The following is a 20,179-nucleotide window of genomic DNA, read 5'->3' as shown; positions in this document are numbered from 1 at the left end:
TCAGTAAGCCATTCTGTAATTTTGGTGAGACAATTTATGAGAGAATATAGTTTCTGGGCTTCAGTTGTCTTAAAAGAACTGTACAGCTGCAAGTCATCAGCATACAGATGGTACAACACATCACTGAACTGCTGGATCAACTTAACAAGAGGAAGGATATACGGCAGGAACAAAATAGGACCCAGGACTGAGCCCTGCGGCACACCCCACTAAAGATCAGCAGATTCATACATTACATTGTTCACAGACACACGAAAAGTTCTACGAACCAAGTAAGAGCTAAACCACTCTAACCAGAGCCGGCCCAAGGCATACGCCAACTACGCGGTCGCTTAGGGCCTCCACGCCACCAGGGGTCCCCGAGAGCACCGAGACGTTGTGATAAAAAAGTAAATATATACATGAAATTAAAATAATATTGAATAATTTAAACGAAATTGTATTACACCCGAAAAAAATAAATTCATTTTGACAAAATACCAATACTAGGTTAATTGATGCCTCCTGTTGGCTGCTGCCACCGTTGGGCAAATTTAGATGCATCGCTTGGGTCAGGTGGTCGATGACTAATCATGAGGAACGAAGTGAGTGCAAGTCATGTCTCAGAAAAGAAATTATCCCTCTGGAGCGGAGAAAAGAAAAAAGAAGTTGGAAGACGAGAAAAAACAACAAGAAAAAGGTAGGTTTGCATGTCCAATATTACAATTTTTGTTATTATTTGCGAAATGATCCGTTCGTTTAGTGTAAAGTGCTTTAGGTGTCTTAAAGTCAGAGGCGATTGCTCTAAGACTGCAAGGGAAGCTCAGCTTCCCCTAAAATGTCAAAAAATAAGTGATCAAATATATACTGTTGTGTGTACATGTCATTGACTAAATATGCGCTGCAACGCGCTCAACTTTTGTTCAGAATCAGCTTCTTATCACTGGTAACGACGCGGCTTTCCTCTCACTCAAACCCGCAGCTTCACAGTGCTTTAAACAGTGTGGACGCTGGAGGCCATCTCAGGTCATTGGCTTCTTTGAAGCTGTATTGGATGACATCATGAAGGTGATTCCCTGATTCTTTTATGGTGTCTGATGATCCCAGTGCATACGCCGTTTGTATAGCATCATCAATGCTCATGCCACTGCTATACACTATGTAGCCATGGTACTGTGGTCCACTTTCATTCACTTGACAATACAACAATGTTGTTGTGTACTTGGGATGATTCTGGAGTTTGTACTTTAGCTTGCTGCCCCTGTACTCTGGATTAGGGAAGTCTGTACCTTCAGGATGCCCTACAGTCGTCTGAGGTCACTCAGTTTCATCAATTTCTTGTTAATCAGCACTTCTTTCTCTGTGACTTCACAACCTTTACTGAATGCAAAGCTGTGTTCTTCTTCCAGTGCCTTCTTTGTATGCCTCTGCTCATTATTAGCACTTTGCCAACTTCTGGGATCCTGGATGTGAAATGCCTTTCTGCATGAACTATGATACTTGGCTTCACAAGTGAAAAGATCCTTTCCTCTAATTCGAGTGAGCAGTCCTTCAGCTTCAGCTTCTCGTTCAATATCCTGCCAGCCTCCAAACTCAAATCCACCTTCAGTAGTACAACATCCTTTGACTTTAATCTTCTTGCATTTTTCTGAATTGCAGAATAAACATTCCAGTGTGAAGAGTGTATGATCTCCAGATTTCCGTGTAGGTCTAGATGTAGACTGTTGTTGCTCTGGTGGACACGCAAACCGAGTCATGTTCATGGTAAATCTCTTATAACAATTCCGTTGATAGCCATGGTTTGGAGACAAGTCATCAGGAATTTGATCACAGGGGAGTTTAATGGCTCAGCAAGTCTTCTACTTTTCATGTCCTGTAGTTTGGTCAGTGTGTTCTCACCATCTTCAGTGGAAGAGAAGAATTTAATGCCATTCCTTGGCAGATTTTGTCAGCAATCTGACCTGTTTCAGCAGAGCTGTCGGCAGAATAACGCCAGGCGCCAACAAACATTCGTACAAACAACACAAATTACATGTCGTTCACAAAAGACTGAAAAATGCTTTATTCTTACAGCTGATGCCAAGTTTGTTCCAGATTTGTTTTATGAAATCTCCATCAGTAACTCAGAGGGTCCTTTTTTTTAGTAACACAGATATATCTTTTTAAAAAGTTTATTTTCTGTTGTTTGTGGCATACTTTGTGATTTCATTTCAATTCCTGCAACTGTTTATTTGCACAGCCGGTAAAATGGAGCAAAAATATTCGGAATGAAATATGTAAGTGGTAATATTCAGTCTAATTGATTATACTTGATATTTTTCACATCTTACCAACATGAAAACCAGTTTCATGCCAGTTTAAATAAAAAAATATCAAATTAAAAAAACAACAAAAACACAGAAAAACAGTTTGTGTGCTTTGTATCTTTTTAAAGGTTATTAAAAAGTAGAAGTAAAAGTAATAATCAAGAATTAAAAAAATAAACAAAAGAGGGTCACAAGAAAACCATGACGTGGTGACTGATGGACATCAGGTCGTCCTCACAGCTCGTCCTCCTTAGTCACTGAAACAAACACATTAGCGGTTATTAAACAGGTTTTTTTTTTTTTCAAAATATGTTTATTGCCTTTTTCATTTTATAAACACTCTCATACAAAGAGACAATAAACAAATAAAAGACTAAATAAGGTGATAAACAAACCAACCAACAAACAAACAGTGGCCCGTACAGATGGTGACACTTTTATGTTCAAAATACAAATGCTCTTTTAACGATGAATGAAATTTCCGGTCCCACGTATGTCATGAAAAGTTCCCAAGTCTTATGGAAGACGTCATCCTTGTGGTGTCATCGACAGGTGAGACAGTCCAGGGAAACATACTGAAAACAGTCTTATGCCATTAAGTCCTATTGGGAATCTGGTCTGAAATCCAATTAATAAGCAAACACTTTCTGCCACAAAAAGTGAGCATTCGGTACAGTTTCTTATGAAATCTGTCAGTGACAATAGGATCAGTTAACCCAAGCAACAGAAACAAAGGGTTGCAGTTCAGACTGACTGAGAATTGTTGGGAAAGTGTAGGAGCACGGACCCACAACAGGGGGCGCAAATGAACGGACAATGGATAAAGCCAAATACAACACTTTACTGTTGTGAAAATGCACAACAACAACAGATTACAATAGTGAATGAAGTCAAATACAAGATGTCATGTGGGCAGGCCCGAAGATAGGAGACATCAGTCCGAAGTCGAACCGAAACCACACGATTTCCTCCGCCACCGAACCCCGGGAATACTGGAGCCGCCAAGTCCCGAACTCCCAGGTGGCCACTGCCTCCGTGTGTCGGATCTGGTACTGCTGGCGAGGAGCAAACACAGAAGTGGGTGCGTGTGCACCCAGCAACACGTATGGTGGAAAACCACCTCCACCTCTCGTCAAAAAAAGGAACAGAATGAATACTGTCCAACTCACACAAGTAACAGATATTCCTGTCAACAAACACAGTCAGCTGAGAATATTACCTCCTTAGTAGAGCGATATCTCGGCAAACAGGTGGAGATGCCGTCTTGCTGATATACCTCTGTAGATCTGGTGATTGATGACAGCTGTCGTCGGTGATAAGTGACAGCTGTCATCCCGGCTGCTCCTGTGAGGCGGCAGCGCCCTCTGGTGCCTGGAGCCCGCACTCCAGGCAGGGCGCCCTCTGGTGGTGGTGGGCCAGCAGTACCTCCTCTTCAGCGGCCCACACAACAGGACCCCCCCCTCAACGGGCGCCTCCTGGCGCCCGACCGGGCTTGTCCGGGTGGCGGCGGTAGAAGTCAGCCAGGAGGGCCGGGTCCAGGATGAAGCTCCTGTTCACCCAGGAGCGTTCTTCGGGGCCGTACCCCTCCCAGTCCACCAAATACTGGAAGCCCCGGCCCATCCGTCGGACATCCAAAAGCTGGCGCACTGTCCAAGCCGGCTCGCCATCGATGATCCGGGCAGGAGGTGGTGTCGGACCCGGAGTGCAGAGGGGTGAGGTGTGATGCAGTTTAATCCTTGACACGTGGAACACGGGATGGATCCGCAGTGAGGCCGGAAGCTGAAGCCTCACTGCGGCGGGACTGATGACCTTGAGAATCTTAAATGGTCCTATGTACCGTTCCTGTAATTTTGGGGAGGCCACTTGCAGTGGAATGTCCTTGGTTGACAACCACACTTCCTGCCCAGGACGATACGTAGGAGCCGGGGTCTGCCGCCGGTCTGCATGGGACTTTGTCCTCATCTGGGCCCTCAGCAAAGCAGAACGGGCGGCACGCCACACCCGACGGCACTTCCGCAGGTGGGCCTGGACCGAGGGCACACCGACCTCTCCCTCAACCACCGGGAACAACGGGGGCTGATACCCCAGACACACCTCAAAAGGGGAGAGGCCGGTGGCGGACGACACTTGGCTGTTGTGGGCATACTCGATCCAGGCCAGATGGGTACTCCAGGCCGCCGGGTGCGCGGCTGTCACGCAACGCAGGGTCTGCTCCATCTCTTGATTGGCCCGTTCTGCTTGCCCGTTGGTTTGGGGATGATACCCGGATGAGAGACTGACCGTGGCTCCCAGTTCCCGGCAGAAGCTCCTCCAGACGTGCGAGGGGAACTGGGGACCGCGATCGGAGACAATGTCTGTTGGAATCCCATGCAGCCGGACGACGTGGTGGACCAGGAGGTCCGCTGTCTCCTGGGCTGTTGGGAGCTTCGGGAGGGCCACGAAGTGGGCCGCCTTGGAGAATCGGTCCACTATCGTGAGAATGGTGGTGTTGCCCTGGGACGGAGGCCCGTGACAAAATCCAGGCCGATGTGGGACCAGGGGCGATGAGGCACGGGCAGCGGCTGTAACAATCCCGAAGCCTTGCGATGGTCGGCCTTGCCCCTGGCGCAGGTGGTACAGGCCTGGATATACTCCCGGACGTCCGCCTCTAGGGACGCCCACCAGAAGCGCTGCCGGACAACTGCCACGGTTCTTCGCACCCCTGGATGACAGGAGAGCTTAGAGCCGTGACAGAAGTCCAGGACTGCAGCCCTAGCTTCTGGTGGGACGTAAAGTCTATTCTTCGGTCCAGTTCCAGGGCCCGGGCTTCGTGCCAGGGCCTCCCGGACGGTTCTCTCTACGTCCCAGGTGAGGGTGGCCACGATAGTGGACTCCGGGATGATGGGTTCCGGTGGATCCGACAACTCCGTTTTGACTTCGTCTTCATGTACCCGGGACAAAGCATCCGATCTCTGGTTTTTGGTCCCGGGACGGTAGGTGATCCGGAAGTCAAAACGGCCGAAGAACAGTGACCAGCGGGCTTGCCTGGGATTCAGCCGCTTGGCGGTCCTGATATACTCCAGGTTCCGGTGGTCAGTGAAAACCGTGAATGGCACGGACGTTCCCTCCAACAGATGTCTCCACTCTTCTAGAGCCTCTTTCACCGCAAGGAGTTCTCGATTGCCGACGTCATAGTTCCATTCGGCCGGGGTCAACCTGCGGTAAAAATAGGCACACGGGTGAAGGACCTTATCGGTCTTCCCGCTCTGGGACAGCACAGCTCCTATCCCTGAGTCTGAGGCGTCCACTTCAACCACTAACTGGCGGCTAGGATCGGGCTGCACCAGAACGGGTGCATACGAGAAGCGCCGTTTCAACTCCTTGAACGCGGCATCGCAACGATCCGACCAGGTGAAGGGGACTTTTGGTGAGGTCAGGGCTGTCAGGGGGCTAACTACCTGACTGTAGCCCTTAATGAACCTCCTGTAGAAATTAGCAAAGCCGAGGAACTGTTGCAGCTTCCTACGGCTTGTGGGTTGGGGCCAGTCTCTCACCGCCGCAACCTTGGCCGGATCAGGAGCGACGGAGTTGGAGGAGATGATAAACCCCAGGAAGGACAAAGATGTGCGGTGGAACTCACACTTCTCGCCTTTCACAAACAGCCGGTTCTCCAACAACCGCTGCACGAAGACGAATCGGTGCAGGAAATCCCGCAAGACATCATTAACCAAAGCTTGGAACATCGCGGGGGCGTTAGTAAGACCGAACGGCATGACCAGGTACTCAAAGTGACCTAAGGGGGTGTTAAATGCCGTCTTCCACTCGTCTCCCTTCCGGATCCGAACCAGGTGATACGCATTTCTGAGATCTAGTTTGGTGAATATTCGGGCTCCATGCAGGGGCGTGAACACAAATCCAACAGGGGCAACGGGTATCGATTGCGAACCGTGATTTCGTTCAGTCCCCTGTAATCAATGCATGGACGAAGTCCGCCATCTTTTTTACCCACAAAAAAGAAACCTGCACCCATCGGGGAGGTGGAATTCCGGATCAACCCGGCAGCTAAAGAGTCCCGGATGTAGGTCTCCATTGAATCGCGCTCAGGCCGTGAGAGGTTGTACACCCTGCTGGACGGGAACTCACCGCCTGGAACCAAGTCAATGGCACAATCGTACGGACGGTGGGGGGGAAGGGTGAGCGCCAGATCCTTGCTGAACACATCCACAAGGTCGTGGTACTCCACCGGCACCGTCCCTAGATTGGGTGGGACTCTGACCTCCTCCTTAGCCTGGGAACCGGGAGGTACCGAGGAACCTAAACATACCCGATGGCAGGTTTCACTCCACTGAACCACTACCCCGGACGGCCAATCGATCCGGGGATTGTGTTTTAACATCCAAGGGAACCCTAAAATCACACGGGAGGTAGTTGGAGTTACAAAAAACTCAATCTCCTCCCGGTGATTTCTTGACACCACCAGAGTTACTGGTGGTGTCCTGTGTGTGATTGGAGGGAGGAGGGAGCCATCTAGTGTCCGTACCTGCACAGGCGAGGTAAGAGCCACCAGAGGGAGCCCTATCTCCCTGGCCCATCTGCTGTCTAACAGATTCCCTTCAGAGCCCGTGTCCACCAGTGCTGGGGCCTTCAGGGTTAAATCCTCATAAAGGATTGTAACTGGGAGTCGTGTGGCAATGTGGGTGTGTCCCACGTGAATGTCTCGGCCCACCCCTAGCCCAGTTTCTAGGGGCGGGCGTTGGCGTTTAACCGCTTGGGGCAGTCTCTTACCTGATGCTCTATCGAGCCACAAACAAAACACGCTCCGCGGGCCAGCCTCCTCTGTCTATCTGGTGCCCTAAAATGTGGCCCTGCTCGTGTCCATAGCTTCGTCAGCAGGGGGAGCTGTCACCACACGGAGCGCAGGGGCCGTGGAGCGTGGGGAGGGCGGAACGCGGTCGGAACCGGAAGGGAGAGGGACGACGCGTGCCCGGTCACGCCCTTCGTCTCGTTCCCGACGGCGTTCTTCTAACCGATTGTCTAAACGTATGACGAGATCGATAAGCCCATCTAAATCCCGCGGTTCGTCCTTAGCCACCAAGTGCTCCTTTAGAACCAGTGACAGTCCGTTTACAAAGGCGGCGCGGAGGGCAGTGCTATTCCAGCCGGACCTTGCAGCCGCGATGCGGAAGTCGACTGCATAGGCAGCTGCACTCCGGCGCCCCTGTCTTATTGACAGCAGCACGGCTGAAGCGGTCTCACCTCTATTTGGGTGATCGAACACTGTTCTGAACTCCCTCACAAACCCATCATACACCTGAAGGAGCCGTGAATTCTGCTCCCAGAGCGCTGTAGCCCAAGCGCGTGCCTCACCACGAAGCAAATTTATGACATAAGCTACTTTACTAGCATCAGTCGCGTACATAACGGGACGTTGTGCGAAGACGAGCGAACACTGCATAAGGAAATCAGCGCACGTCTCCACACAACCATCGTACGGCTCTGGCGGGCTTATGTATGCTTCCGGGGATGGTGGGAGGGGTCGTTGAACGACCTGTGGAATGTCATTGTTTCGCACAGGGTCGGCAGGAGGGAGAGCCGCAGCATCGCCCTGAGGGCGCGCTTCCACCTGCGCGGCGAGAGCCTCCACCCTGCGGTTAAGGAGGACGTTCTGCTCGGTCATTAAATCCATCCGAGCCGTGAAAGCGGTGAGGATTCGCTGCAACTCACCGATCATTCCTCCTGCGGACGCCTGTGCGCCCTGTTCTTCCATTGGCTGTTCAACAGCCGGTTGACGCCCCTCGGGATCCATGACGTTGGCCGAGATATCCTGTTGGGAAAGTGTAGGAGCACGGACCCACAACAGGGGGCGCAAATGAACGGACACTGGATAAAGCCAAATACAACACTTTACTGTTGTGAAAATTCACAACAACAACAGATTACAATAGTGAATGAAGTCAAATACAAGATGTCATGTGGGCAGGCCCGAAGATAGGAGACATCAGTCCGAAGTCGAACCGGAACCACACGATTTCCTCCGCCACCGAACCCCGGGAATACTGGAGCCGCCAAGTCCCGAACTCCCAGGTGGCCACTGCCTCCGCGTGTCGGATCTGGTACTGCTGGCGAGGAGCAAACACAGTTAGAAGTGGGTGCGTGTGCACCCAGCAACACGTATGGTGGAAAACCACCTCCACCTCTCGTCGAAAAAAGGAACAGAATGAATACTGTTCAACTCACACAAGTAACAGATATTCCTGTCAACAAACACAGTCAGCTGAGAATATTACCTCCTTAGTAGAGCGATATCTCGGCAAACAGGTGGAGATGCCGTCTTGCTGATATACCTCTGTAGATCTGGTGATTGATGACAGCTGTCGTCGGTGATAAGTGACAGCTGTCATCCCGGCTGCTCCTGTGAGGCGGCAGCGCCCTCTGGTGCCTGGAGCCCGCACTCCAGGCAGGGCGCCCTCTGGTGGTGGTGGGCCAGCAGTACCTCCTCTTCAGCGGCCCACACAACAAGAATATTTTGTTCAGTTCCTGTCTGATCATCTGCCAGAAATGTTGTACTTTTGAGCACCACCAAAAGCGATATGTGAGGGTACCAGTCTCAACTTTACACATTAAATACAATGGGGAAGAATCAAGCTTAAATTTATGGCAAAGATACAGAGAAATATGGGCTCTGTGGAGAATCATGAGCTGAGTTGCTCTAACTCTATTACAGACACATAAAGTTTTCATATTGCTCCAGGTATCCTTCCACTCATCTTCAGAAATTATACAGTTGAGTTCCTTCTCCCACAGTTCCCTCAAATGTCAGGTGTGGACTGTAGAGTCCTTTTAAAGATATTGTAGAATATTCTAATGGAGCCAGGTGACCTGGTAAAAAAAAAAAAAAAATTGCCTCTCTGTGTCTGATATGCCCTGATGTACAGAATCTGGAACATTCCTACAAACAAAATCCCTCGCCTGCAGATATTGATAAAATCCCTTGTAGGAATATCAAATTTTCCTTTTAACTGATTAAAATACATAAGAACATGTCCCTCAAAAAGTCCTTCAGTTTAGATAAACCTGTATGTGCCCAATTTTGAAATCTATTATCTTTCATGCCTGGTACAAACTCAGGATTATTCCATAATGGTGTAAACATAGACATTATATTTGTACGGCTTTCTAGGCTTCTTACCGTCCGCCATGCTGTAGCTGTATTAAGAATAATCGGATTAGAGCAAGCGAGCCTTATGGATCAGATCTTTCTGAGAAACAATAGGGTTGCTAATGGACATTCAGACATGGAACTTTCTATATCCGTCCATAATGAGTTAGGTTTATTATGCACCCAGTCGGCTAGGATTCGTAAATGTGTGCTCAGGAGGTAATTTTTAATGTCTGGAAGATCTAATCCTCCCTTTACAGAGGGGCACCATAACATGGCCATCTTGAGGCATGCCTTTCTGTTAGACCAAATAAAGGAACCAAACCAACTATTAAACTGTTTAATTATCTTGTGAGACAACATTACCGGAACCATTTGAAGTGGGAAGAGTAACCTGGGGAGAACATTCATTTTTAATAAAGCTATTCAACCCATTCAGGAAATAGGAAGTGTGTTCTATCTCTCCAGGTCAAGCCAAATGCAGTCAAACAAAGGGGGAATGTTTGCTTTATACATCTGTTCAAATTTAGGACTTACGTGTATTCCCAAGTAAGTAAAACCCTCCAGAGACCATTTAAAGGGAAAAGATCTCACAGAAGCTTGTTACAAGTTAAAAAGGCCCAGAGGCATAGCCTCAGACTTGGTAAAGTTTATCTTGTTGCCTGAAAAACTATTGAAAACATTGATTGTCTCAATAAGGCAGGGAATAGAGGTCTCTGGATCCATCATGACAGTCAAAACATCATCAGCATAAAGTGTGATTTTATGTTCCCTAGCCGCAATTCAAAGACCACTAATGCTATCATTCTCTCTGATGACCTCAGCCAGGGGCACCCCTGCCTTGTTCCTCGAGATATAGCAAAGTAGGGTAAGAGCAATCCATTTGTGAGTACTGCTGAGAGAGGACTTTTATACAGGATTTTAATCCAGTTTACAAAGATTGTTCCCAGACCAAACTTATTCAGTGTATTAAACAAGTAGGACCACTCTATGCAGTCAAATGCCTTCTCCGCATCTAGGGAGAGCACAATGCTGCTTTTAGAGTGATATTGGAAGTATCGACTTATATTTAGTATACGGTGCATGAATCCAGTTTGGTCCTCTTTAATTAAGACGGGTAATACTTTATCCAACCTGACTGCTAACACTTTAGAAAGAATTTTCTGGTCGATGTTTAATAATGAGATGGGTCTATATGATGTGCAGTCTTCAGGAATCTTGCCTTCTTTAAGAATCAAGGAAATATTTGCTTCTCTAAGGGACTGTGGTAATGTGCCTTTAGTTAGGGAGTCATTAAGCATGTACAACAGAGGATCAATTAATATATCATGGAATTATTTATAGAACTCCACACTGAGTTCATCTGGACCAGGGGACTTACCAGATTGTAACTTTTTAAACAGTTTTGTTGGTTTCGGGTCGAATAAGCAGGTTGTGCTTTTAGCAGTTGTTAAAAGTTTAGTCAGCACGGCTAGTGAGATACTATCAAATTCTGTAAATCTAGGTAATACCTCAGTAATGGCATCCACCTCGATAACAGGGCGTAGTGTCTGAGTTAAGGTATGCTGGGATATATTTAACCTAATGTCTTCGATTTTCTTCTCAAAGTAATTCAAGAAAACTTGTGCTGTAAAAGGAGAGTGACTTACAGTTGGTTGTCCATGAATATGTGTTGCCACCATGTTGAGCAATAACTTTGAATTATGCTTGTTTTTGTTACTCAAATCAGAGTAATAGGTCCACTTTGTAGCCAGTAGTGCATGCTTATAGTCTGAGATAGCATCACGGTACATGAGGTGGAATACTTCTAGTTTTGAACTACGCCATTTCCGTTCTAGACCTCTAGCCTTATGCTTGAGGCCACACAAGTAATCACTGAACCAAGATGATTGTGTTTTTGGGGGGCTTGGTTTTAATAAAGGTGGCACAATCATGTCGAGTGTAGTTTTGAGCGCCAAGTTTAAACTGTCCACAAGACTGTCTACTGAATGGTCATTTTCCAAAAGTGACAAGAAGATATCAGACAGTCTAGCTTTGAGTTCAGTCATAGTTGAAGAGTTGATGTGTCGCCACAATGATAAATAAGGTTGTTCCACTAAACATGGCAGTGAAACTGTAAACTTAATAAGCGAGTGGTCAGAGACCACTGATGCAAGAGGCATAATGTTGATATCTGTGACAGAAATACCACAAACAAGGAGCAAATCCAGGGCATTTCCACTAATGTGTGTCGAACCTTGAATGCATTGCTGGAATCCTTGTATATCCATAATGTCCATAAATGATTTGCAGAGGGGGTCAGAAGGCTTATTTATATGAATGTTGAAGTCACAGACAATCAGAATGTTATCTGCACGGGTTGACAAATTAGAGATAAACTCACCAAATTCATCTAAGAATTCAGAGTATTCTCTGTTTCGCAGTTGTGAATCCCGTGCCGTCTCGCGGTCTGTGACTTACGCAAGAAGTCAGTTTCAGCAGAGATCCAGTTCAGGGCACAATGTAAACACACCTCATGAAGTATGGACAACAAGACAATATCGGGGCACAGGAGAAGTTCATAACAGGTGCTTCACCTCCTCTTGATAACCCTCATAGCTTGGGAGAACGTGTCATCATCATAATCCCTTGTGAACTTGCTGAATCGATGCCATCCACATCCCCGCTAGCCATTGTTTAAATGGCTTTGAAACTCTGCTGGCACCGCGGTGCATTCCGGGAAGCAGGGGGCCACCAGGGGGATTATGGGAAACGATAAAGCAGTGAATGGGCCAGGGGGCCTATATACAGTGACAAAGTAATACACCTGATTTTTATTCTTGTGACCATGGCAATACATAGCAGAGCAGAGTATCAGATGTTTAAATGAGTTATATTTGAGATCCCCCAACAGTTTGTAAACTAAACCCAGATTTATAAATTAGAGCAACACCCTCGCCTTGCTTCGTATCACGAGGGACGTGACTAAATTTGTATGCTGATGGCAGGCCTCATTTAAGAGGAGGACAGCTGTAGGTTTAAGCCAGGTTTCACATAACCCAATCATATCTAAGTGATGATCCATAATTAGATCATTAATCAACAATGATTTTGAGGACAGTAACCTTACATTAATGAGACCCAGACTAATGGCTTCAGTGGGGTTGACAATTGGAATATTGGGATTTAGGGGTGGTTCCAGAGTAGCATATATAAGATGCCTAGAAGTGGGTTTCGGTTTGAGACATTCCATGCGAGTTGTAGGTAGCAGACACAAAAGCTTTGATATTGCTGGAATAGCCAATGGGCCATCCTCAATTTTAACGTCATCGAATGCAACTGTTAACTGTTCATGAGTTTGGCGAGCAGGAGGGGGGAAGCCGCTCAGGTTGTGAGACGGTGTTTTTTTTTTTTTTTTTGAGTGAGTTGTGGGTAAACAAGCAACTCTTCCTTTTGTTGGTGTTAAATAAAAGTCCTGGATTGCAGCAGCTACGTCTTTGTGGATCTACACAGCCGGACCGGCACTGACTGGCAGGTATGTCGCTTTCTGCCACATATAGTACTTTGGGTTTACGTGATGTGTTTGTTATGCATTCACAGATTGTGGGCAAATCAGCTGCAAAGCAGATGTAATAAAAACACTTTATTCGTGGCCAATTTGTATGCATTCGCTACAACATATTTTAGTTTGTGATGTGGACGTGTTAGGCACGATATATATCTGTTTTACACACTATCCCGGTCAGCTGCCAAGCCGCAAAGCCCCGTCAGTTGCGGATATCAGCGGTTAATGGCAGATATACAGCGCATAGAGTGAGTATGTATTGTGTATGAATTGAGTATATATGGAGTATGTAAGGCGGATGTCATCCGCATCCAGATTTTTGAACAGCTCAAAAATCCTGGCTGCGGACATGCGTGCCTCTGCGGATGATCATGGGCGTGTACGGATGACGGCCAACTCATACAGGCATGTTACACGGATATTGCGGATGTTTGGCCAATATGGGCCAATTTTGTGCGCAATCCATACGCAAATCCTTCTAAATGCCAGTTTGACAGGACCTTTAGTCTGGATCCAGGTCAATCTCAAAGAATGCCATTATTTAACTGTCTGAAACATTTAGTCTGATAAATAACTCCCAATGTTCAAAAGAGAGCATGGTCATGCTCTGGCAACACAGAATGTAATTAGACAGAAAAGAAACATATCAACATGCCAGTGCTGCATCTGATCACACACACAAGAGCAAGAGGACCCTCAGAGTTTTAGAATCCGCAAACCGTGAGAAAGCAATTTTATGCAGCTTGTGCAGACAACATTTCAGTCTGTCCCTGCAACAGAAAGCCCTAATTATTCTTCAGGGTGGAGCTTTCATCAGAAAGAGTGCAGAGGAGCAGTTCTTTTCGTACCTTTCTTAATGATGTCATCAATAGACTCAACCACATGAATGGTGCCCAAAGCTGATACCGCCCCCTGAGAGTTGGTGGCATGACATTCATATGACCCTTCTTCTTCTTTGGTGAGAGGGGAGATCTAAAACACAACAACATCTGCTGGTCAGCTCCTGAGTGAGCCCTGCCGAAACACTGGTTAGGGGTCAAAGGCCATTTTTCAAATGATGCAGAATAACACAACATACAATGAAATGTCTACGTCAGAATGATATGTCATCAATAAAGTGCTCATTCACTGACTTTATGTACAGAAAATAATAATAGTAAATTCTTGAACTATTCATTCCCTCCAATAAACCATAGAGTTACATATATGAAAGCTAGAGGGTGGAGTCAGGGCTGGCTGTGTGCCGATAAGGAGCATGCGTCGCCATGATCGCCGAGGGCAGAAAGCGATGTTTACTGCACAGTTAAGTGCTACAAGTTACACAGGTTGATAGTGCTGCTGTCGTGTTTTAAAGTGAACTTTACTTGAATTTGGACTTTTACTTGGATGCATATTACTTGGACAGATTGGACTGGAGTTTACTTAAATACATGTTTGCGTTCACTCTCTTTAATCCCACATCAACTCCAGTGTGTGTTTCCAGCGTTACTTTGTGGCAAGCTGGAAATTTCATGCCATCAGTATCTTGGGACAATGACATCATGAGAATGTTGTCATCATTAATTTTCATAGAGCAATTTGTGACATTTATGAGACTCGAATGATAAAAAGGTGAGAACAGGTCATATCTCTGCAATCTGTACACAGCAGGTGCATTTTAATCAAAAAAGAGCATTAACTCGCACGCAGCGTGATGGCCCATTCAGATTCTAATTAAAGTGCACCCTAGTGTAATTTCCCCCCAACTGTTGTATGCAAGATTCTGCTTGTTACTGTAGAAGAATTTTTAGGTCCATATTTGAACTGTGATGAACTATCAAGTGTCCTGATCCGAACCTGGCCAAGCAGCACAAGGAGCTGGAAAGATCCATCAGAGAACTGCACGACTGTCTGAAAGCCAGAATTCCTGATCCTTCCCCCACTACCCCTGAAAGGCCAACCTCCCCATGTTCCCCAACTTCTCCCAAAACTTCAGATGCTGAGTAAATGCTGAGGAGCGCGGACTGACGTAATGGCACTGAACACGGACTATGATCTTGGTTCTTGAGTTTGAATTGCGGACTGGTTTCAGAAATCTGAGTGTAAATAAAAACAAAGAAGGATATATGTTAGTAACGAAGGTTGGGTAAATGTCTGTCCTTACCATCATCTGCGTAACACAGATAAAGCTAAATGCATACACATAGATATCACATTGCAAAGTTATAAAAAGGGGACCCTTACACGGCGTGTTTGTACATTTAGTAGTAAAGATGCACCATAGGGACCCCTTTTTCTTAAATTATAGCATGCCTCAAGAGACATGCATCGCCTAAATTTGGCGTCTGGCCAAAAAGGGCATTAGAAAACAAGCTGAAAAAGAAGAAAAACAAAGTGGAGAATGTTGAGAAATGGCCTATAATGAAAACCATTATATGATTGACTAAGGCAAATGACTTAAGGACGGACATGAAGGGAAACCATTTATTGTGTTTAACATTTAACTAGACATAGCTGCGCTAACCTTAGAATAGTTTCTTGATTGGTTGACTAAATAGTGGTAACGTAGGGGTTATTTGATGCATTAAATAATAAATGTGTGACGCTTTAACAAAATAATATGTAGAACCAAGTATAATGGGTTGGAGCCTCTGGTTGAGTGAGTCAATAGATGCCAGAAGATGATTGGTTGCACTGATGTCAATGTGAAGCCTTTACTTTGCCATGATTAAGAGGTTGATGTAACTTGTTTTATGTGGCCATTTTAAGTGCCTTAAATTATACCAAAACTCAATGTTTGAATGTCACCTTGTGTTGATATAATCCAGCTAATTGATCACCTTGTGCCTTAGTATGTAGGTTCACCTGCACTTCAATATATTTACCGTGTGAAGTATCACTGATATTCATATCCGCACCAGAGTTATCAGTAAGTCGAGTGATGTGTTTTTCTTTTTTATTATTGCAATGCACAAATGAAGATGTCTTGTCAGTAAACAACCCAAGAGTATAGTTGAAGTAATGGGACTCTTTCGAGTCCCAGAGGAGGGACTGTAGAATAATTTTTAGGTCCATATTTGAACTGTGATGAACTATCAAGTGTCCTGATCCGAACTGTATGTCCTCTGGTTGAACTAGCAGGTGTTCAACCCAAAAAAAAAGGGCTCTATTAGTCATTCAGTCTGTCAGGGGCTTTCCAAGGCCTTTTAGGTGCTTTCCCGCAGGCCACGTGCAGGGGCCTCAGGCCAGCTGCACGTGTGACTGAGGCCACGTGCGGGGGGGGCCTCAGGCCAGCTGCACGTGTGACTGAGGCCACGTGCGGGGGGGGCCTCAGACCAGCTGCACCTGTGGCTGAAGGTCTTTTAAAAAAAATCAGTTGTAATCCTTCATGTTTTAATGGGAGCGTTTGTCACATTGAAATAATGGCCTAACACCTGCTTAGGGTTCACTAGAGGACGCTTCCAATAGAAAACCATGTCTTGGGAATGAAATAAATAAAAAAGTTGAAGGATGTGCGATGCCCGCGGGTCTCCAATAAATAGACGAGCGCGGTTGTCATATTCAGTCTCTCTAGAGGACTCAGTTTGTCTAAGCTCTGTGTCGAAGGCTTAAATAAACTTAAAAACTCTGTGCATTTTATCTTGCTTAAGGCTGAATTATTCTAAAGTGTTGTGTCCTTTTCTAGCATATCACTTGCAATTAGTTTGTGTTATCTAAAAGACGACATCCTGAGAAGACTAAAGACGAGCCACGACATTACCAAAAACCAAACGACTATATTTCTCATTTTCAGTTTCTTAAAGGTCACGTTAGAAACCAGGCCTGTGTCCCTCACAGACAGCGTCGATCTTGTGAAAGGCCCCCGAAGTAGGTTGGTCAACATTTTTATACAGTGTGGGTGTTAACAATGGGTGTGGTTTATTCTCACATTTCTAATGTTATTGGCTCTCACCAACAGCGGGAGCTCTCCTAGTTTCTGAAACTTGCACATATGATGGAAGTGAAAGAACTCTCAAAAACATCCAAACAAATAACACAGACACTTGATAACTAACATAGAATAAGAAATTAGCACAGATATTATCTAACACTAGCCAGCTGCTACTACGTAGTAAGTAAAGTGTGATGCTGCTATATGACCTGGGAACCACGTGAACTGCTCCAGTGAACGGGTCGTGATCTAATATATAAGGCTGTGTGTGTGTCTGTGTGTGTTTTCGTGCATGTACGCTGTCACCCTAAGGGCCCCAGTGACCTCCCCCTTGGTGCCTCTGGTCACCATACCAAGTTTGGTGTTGATTGCTTAATTACTGTGGCAGTGCACAGAGAACACAAACCGTGCCACATACATACATACATACATAGACTGCCTTTTATATTTATATGAGCGAAGTGAGGCGTAACGGCGCGAAGCTTGCTCATGGTACACTGTGGCCCAAACAGGAAGTCCCTAATTCTTAATCCACAGTGAAACAGGAAATGTCAAATGTCCTTATTTAAAAACAGGGCGAAACACTTTTTATTTTGCAAAATGTCCCAACTTGAAAATAGTCAATTTATTTATTATTAAACCAATTGTGTTTTGTTTGTTGGACCGTTTCACAGTCACGTTTGTCTTTGTTTGTTTGTTATGTTGATATGTGTTTTATTTCCAGCTGGGCCACAATGGAAACAAGCGTTCATGCTTTTTTGTGTTACCCAGTATATTTATGTACCAATGTTTATTTAATACATTTTTATACTGTATTATTTCACACATGTTTACATTTTATACAAATAAAAATCAATCAATCAATCAAACACTTCCTGGATTGACAGACGAGTTCCCATGGAGTCTCAAGGGAACTCAGTGGCAAGCTCACACTCAAACAGGAAGTGCCAAATTTTCAGTCACAGTGAAACAGGAAATGTCAAATGTTGAACACTTCCTGGCATGGGTGGAGCTAGAGTGGAGGCTGGGGTGTCACTGGACTCCCCTGAAATCTGATTGGACATAGATGATTGACATGTCACGGCACCACACGTCTGGTTGAAAGAGCTGCATTTTCAAATCAGTGAGTCACATTGACTGCTAGGTTTTTCCTGTCCAGTAGTTTGTGCTGTGTACCACAAAAAGTTTGAATCCACCTTAACACAAGAAGAAAAATGTTTGCCTCAGATTTGAACTGAACACGTCATTTGAACTATGGACTTCTAATCACATCAAACTTATACTGGTGAGTAAACGACTGTATTTTATGCCAGAAATGAGGTCCAGGTTGTTAAAAGCAGCATTTCTCCTTTAATTTGGGGGGTCTTATATACACATATTTAAGCTAACAGACAGCAGCTGGTTCATGCTATGTTGGCTTATTAGTGCAGCAGATAACTGAAGCAACCCTTCAAATGGTGATACAAGCATCAAATTCAGCATCAAATACAGCTTAGACATTACACTTTTAAAAAAACCCGACTGGCCACTTGAATTTTCAATAGGCGGCCAGGTAGGGGTCAATTGAAGAATTATACAGGGCTCAAAATTTGAAAATGCGCCAATCAAATTGATCAAGTTACTTGATCAATCAAGTTACTTGTCTGATTATAAAGATTCCAAAAAAGTATAGTTTGGAGTATCTGTGACTGAATGTTATGGAGTTATGGGGTGAAAACAGCAAGAATGATCAGGCAAATAATGTTGTGTTTTCGATATGATTGGAGCCGTGTGAAATACCAAGTGTTCCAATACTTTTGGAGGGCACTGTATCCTAACCTTATGATGAGTGCAAAACAAGTGTGGTATTATTACTGTTTTGTTTAAGAATGTTTAATTTTATATAAATATAACATTTGTAGGCTGTACACAAAGAATAGTTTCTATCATCCATGGGGATGCACTGGCATGATTCCTGACTTCCTGTGACTTCCTGTTCCGGAGCACAGCGGTGTTCTGCTGTATCTGTTAGCTGTTTGAACTGAGCTGTTTGAGTTCTTTGAATTAACAGTCTTTTTCAAGACTTTTTTACTTTTACTTTTTTTTTTTTACTTTTTCACCGTGCTCCAACGCCTAAAGAAGACCTCTAACGGTCGAAACATCGCGACGGAGCACTTTTATCAGCTAACTTTCATCAGCGTTGGCAAGCTAACTAGCTTGCTAACGCTTTCGTTTTTATTTTTATTTTATTTTTTAGCACTGTTGTCGTGCTGCTCCACAGCCTGTCTAGTGGATTTTTATTTTATTTTAGCGCTGTTGTCGTGCTGCTCCACAGCCTGCCTAGTGGATTTTTATTTTATTTTAGCACTGTTGTCGTGCTGCTCCACAGCCTGTCCAGTGGATTTTTATTTTATTTTTTAGCACTGTTGTCGTGCTGCTCCACAGCCTGTCCAGTGGATTTTTATTTTATTTTAGCACTGTTGTCGTGTGTTACCTGTGCTGCTCCACAGCCTGCCTAGTGGATTTTTATTTTATTTTAGCACTGTTGTCGTGCTGCTCCACAGCCTGTCCAGTGGATTTTTATTTTATTTTTTAGCACTGTTGTCGTGCTGCTCCACAGCCTGTCCAGTGGATTTTTATTTTATTTTAGCACTGTTGTTGTGCTGCTCCACAGCCTGTCCAGTGGATTTTTATTTTATTTTTTAGCACTGTTGTCGTGCTGCTCCACAGCCTGTCCAGTGGATTTTTATTTTATTTTAGCACTGTTGTCGTGTGTTGCCTGTGCTGCTCCACAGCCTGTCCAGTGGATTTTTATTTTGTTTTTTGGCGCTGTTGTCGTGCGTTACCTGTGCTGCTCCACAGCCTGCCCAGTGGATTTTTATTTTATTTTTTAGCACTGTTGTCGTGCGTTACCTGTGCTGCTCCACAGCCTGTTCAGTGGATTTTTATTTTATTTTTTAGCACTGTTGTCGTGTGTTACCTGTGCTGCTCCACAGCCTGTCCAGTGGATTTTTATTTTGTTTTTTGACACTGTTGTCGTGTGTTACCTGTGCTGCTCCACAGCCTGTTCTGTGGATTTTTATTTTATTTTTTAGCACTGTTGTCGTGCGTTACCTGTGCTGCTCCACAGCCTGTCCAGTGGATTTTTATTTTATTTTTTAGCACTGTTGTCGTGTGTTACCTGTGCTGCTCCACAGCCTGTTCAGTGGATTTTTATTTTATTTTTTAGCACTGTTGTCGTGCGTTATCTGTGCTGCTCCACAGCCTGCCTAGTGGATTTTTATTTTATTTTAGCACTGTTGTCGTGTGTTACCTGTGCTGCT

At 45.2% G+C, this 20,179-nt stretch overlaps 1 protein-coding gene and 1 long non-coding RNA gene across 2 annotated transcripts in view; both read right to left on the bottom strand.

Moving 5' to 3' along the window:
- Positions 1-2,017: 2,017 nt before the first annotated feature.
- Positions 2,018-20,179, bottom strand: part of igfbp7 (insulin-like growth factor binding protein 7) — a 50,329-nt gene continuing 32,167 nt past the window's right edge. The window contains exons 4-5 of the mRNA XM_034182223.1: positions 13,816-13,939; positions 2,018-2,542 (exon numbers count right to left, since the gene is read on the bottom strand). Of these exons, the coding sequence (XP_034038114.1) occupies positions 2,520-2,542; positions 13,816-13,939 (147 nt within the window). The 3' untranslated portion in view covers positions 2,018-2,519. The remainder of the gene's footprint in view (positions 2,543-13,815; positions 13,940-20,179) is intronic.
- LOC117520886 lies at positions 2,550-11,025 on the bottom strand. Its single transcript, XR_004563804.1, has 3 exons — positions 8,782-11,025; positions 6,120-6,125; positions 2,550-3,034 (listed from the first exon to the last, which is right to left on the bottom strand). It is a non-coding gene; the product is annotated as an uncharacterized LOC117520886 (long non-coding RNA).

Source organism: Thalassophryne amazonica, chromosome 11 (assembly GCF_902500255.1).
Source record: "Thalassophryne amazonica chromosome 11, fThaAma1.1, whole genome shotgun sequence".
NCBI classification, from domain to species: Eukaryota; Metazoa; Chordata; class Actinopteri; order Batrachoidiformes; family Batrachoididae; genus Thalassophryne; species Thalassophryne amazonica.
Note: the sequence above shows the minus strand (reverse complement) of the source record. Positions and strands in the feature narration are given on the sequence as shown.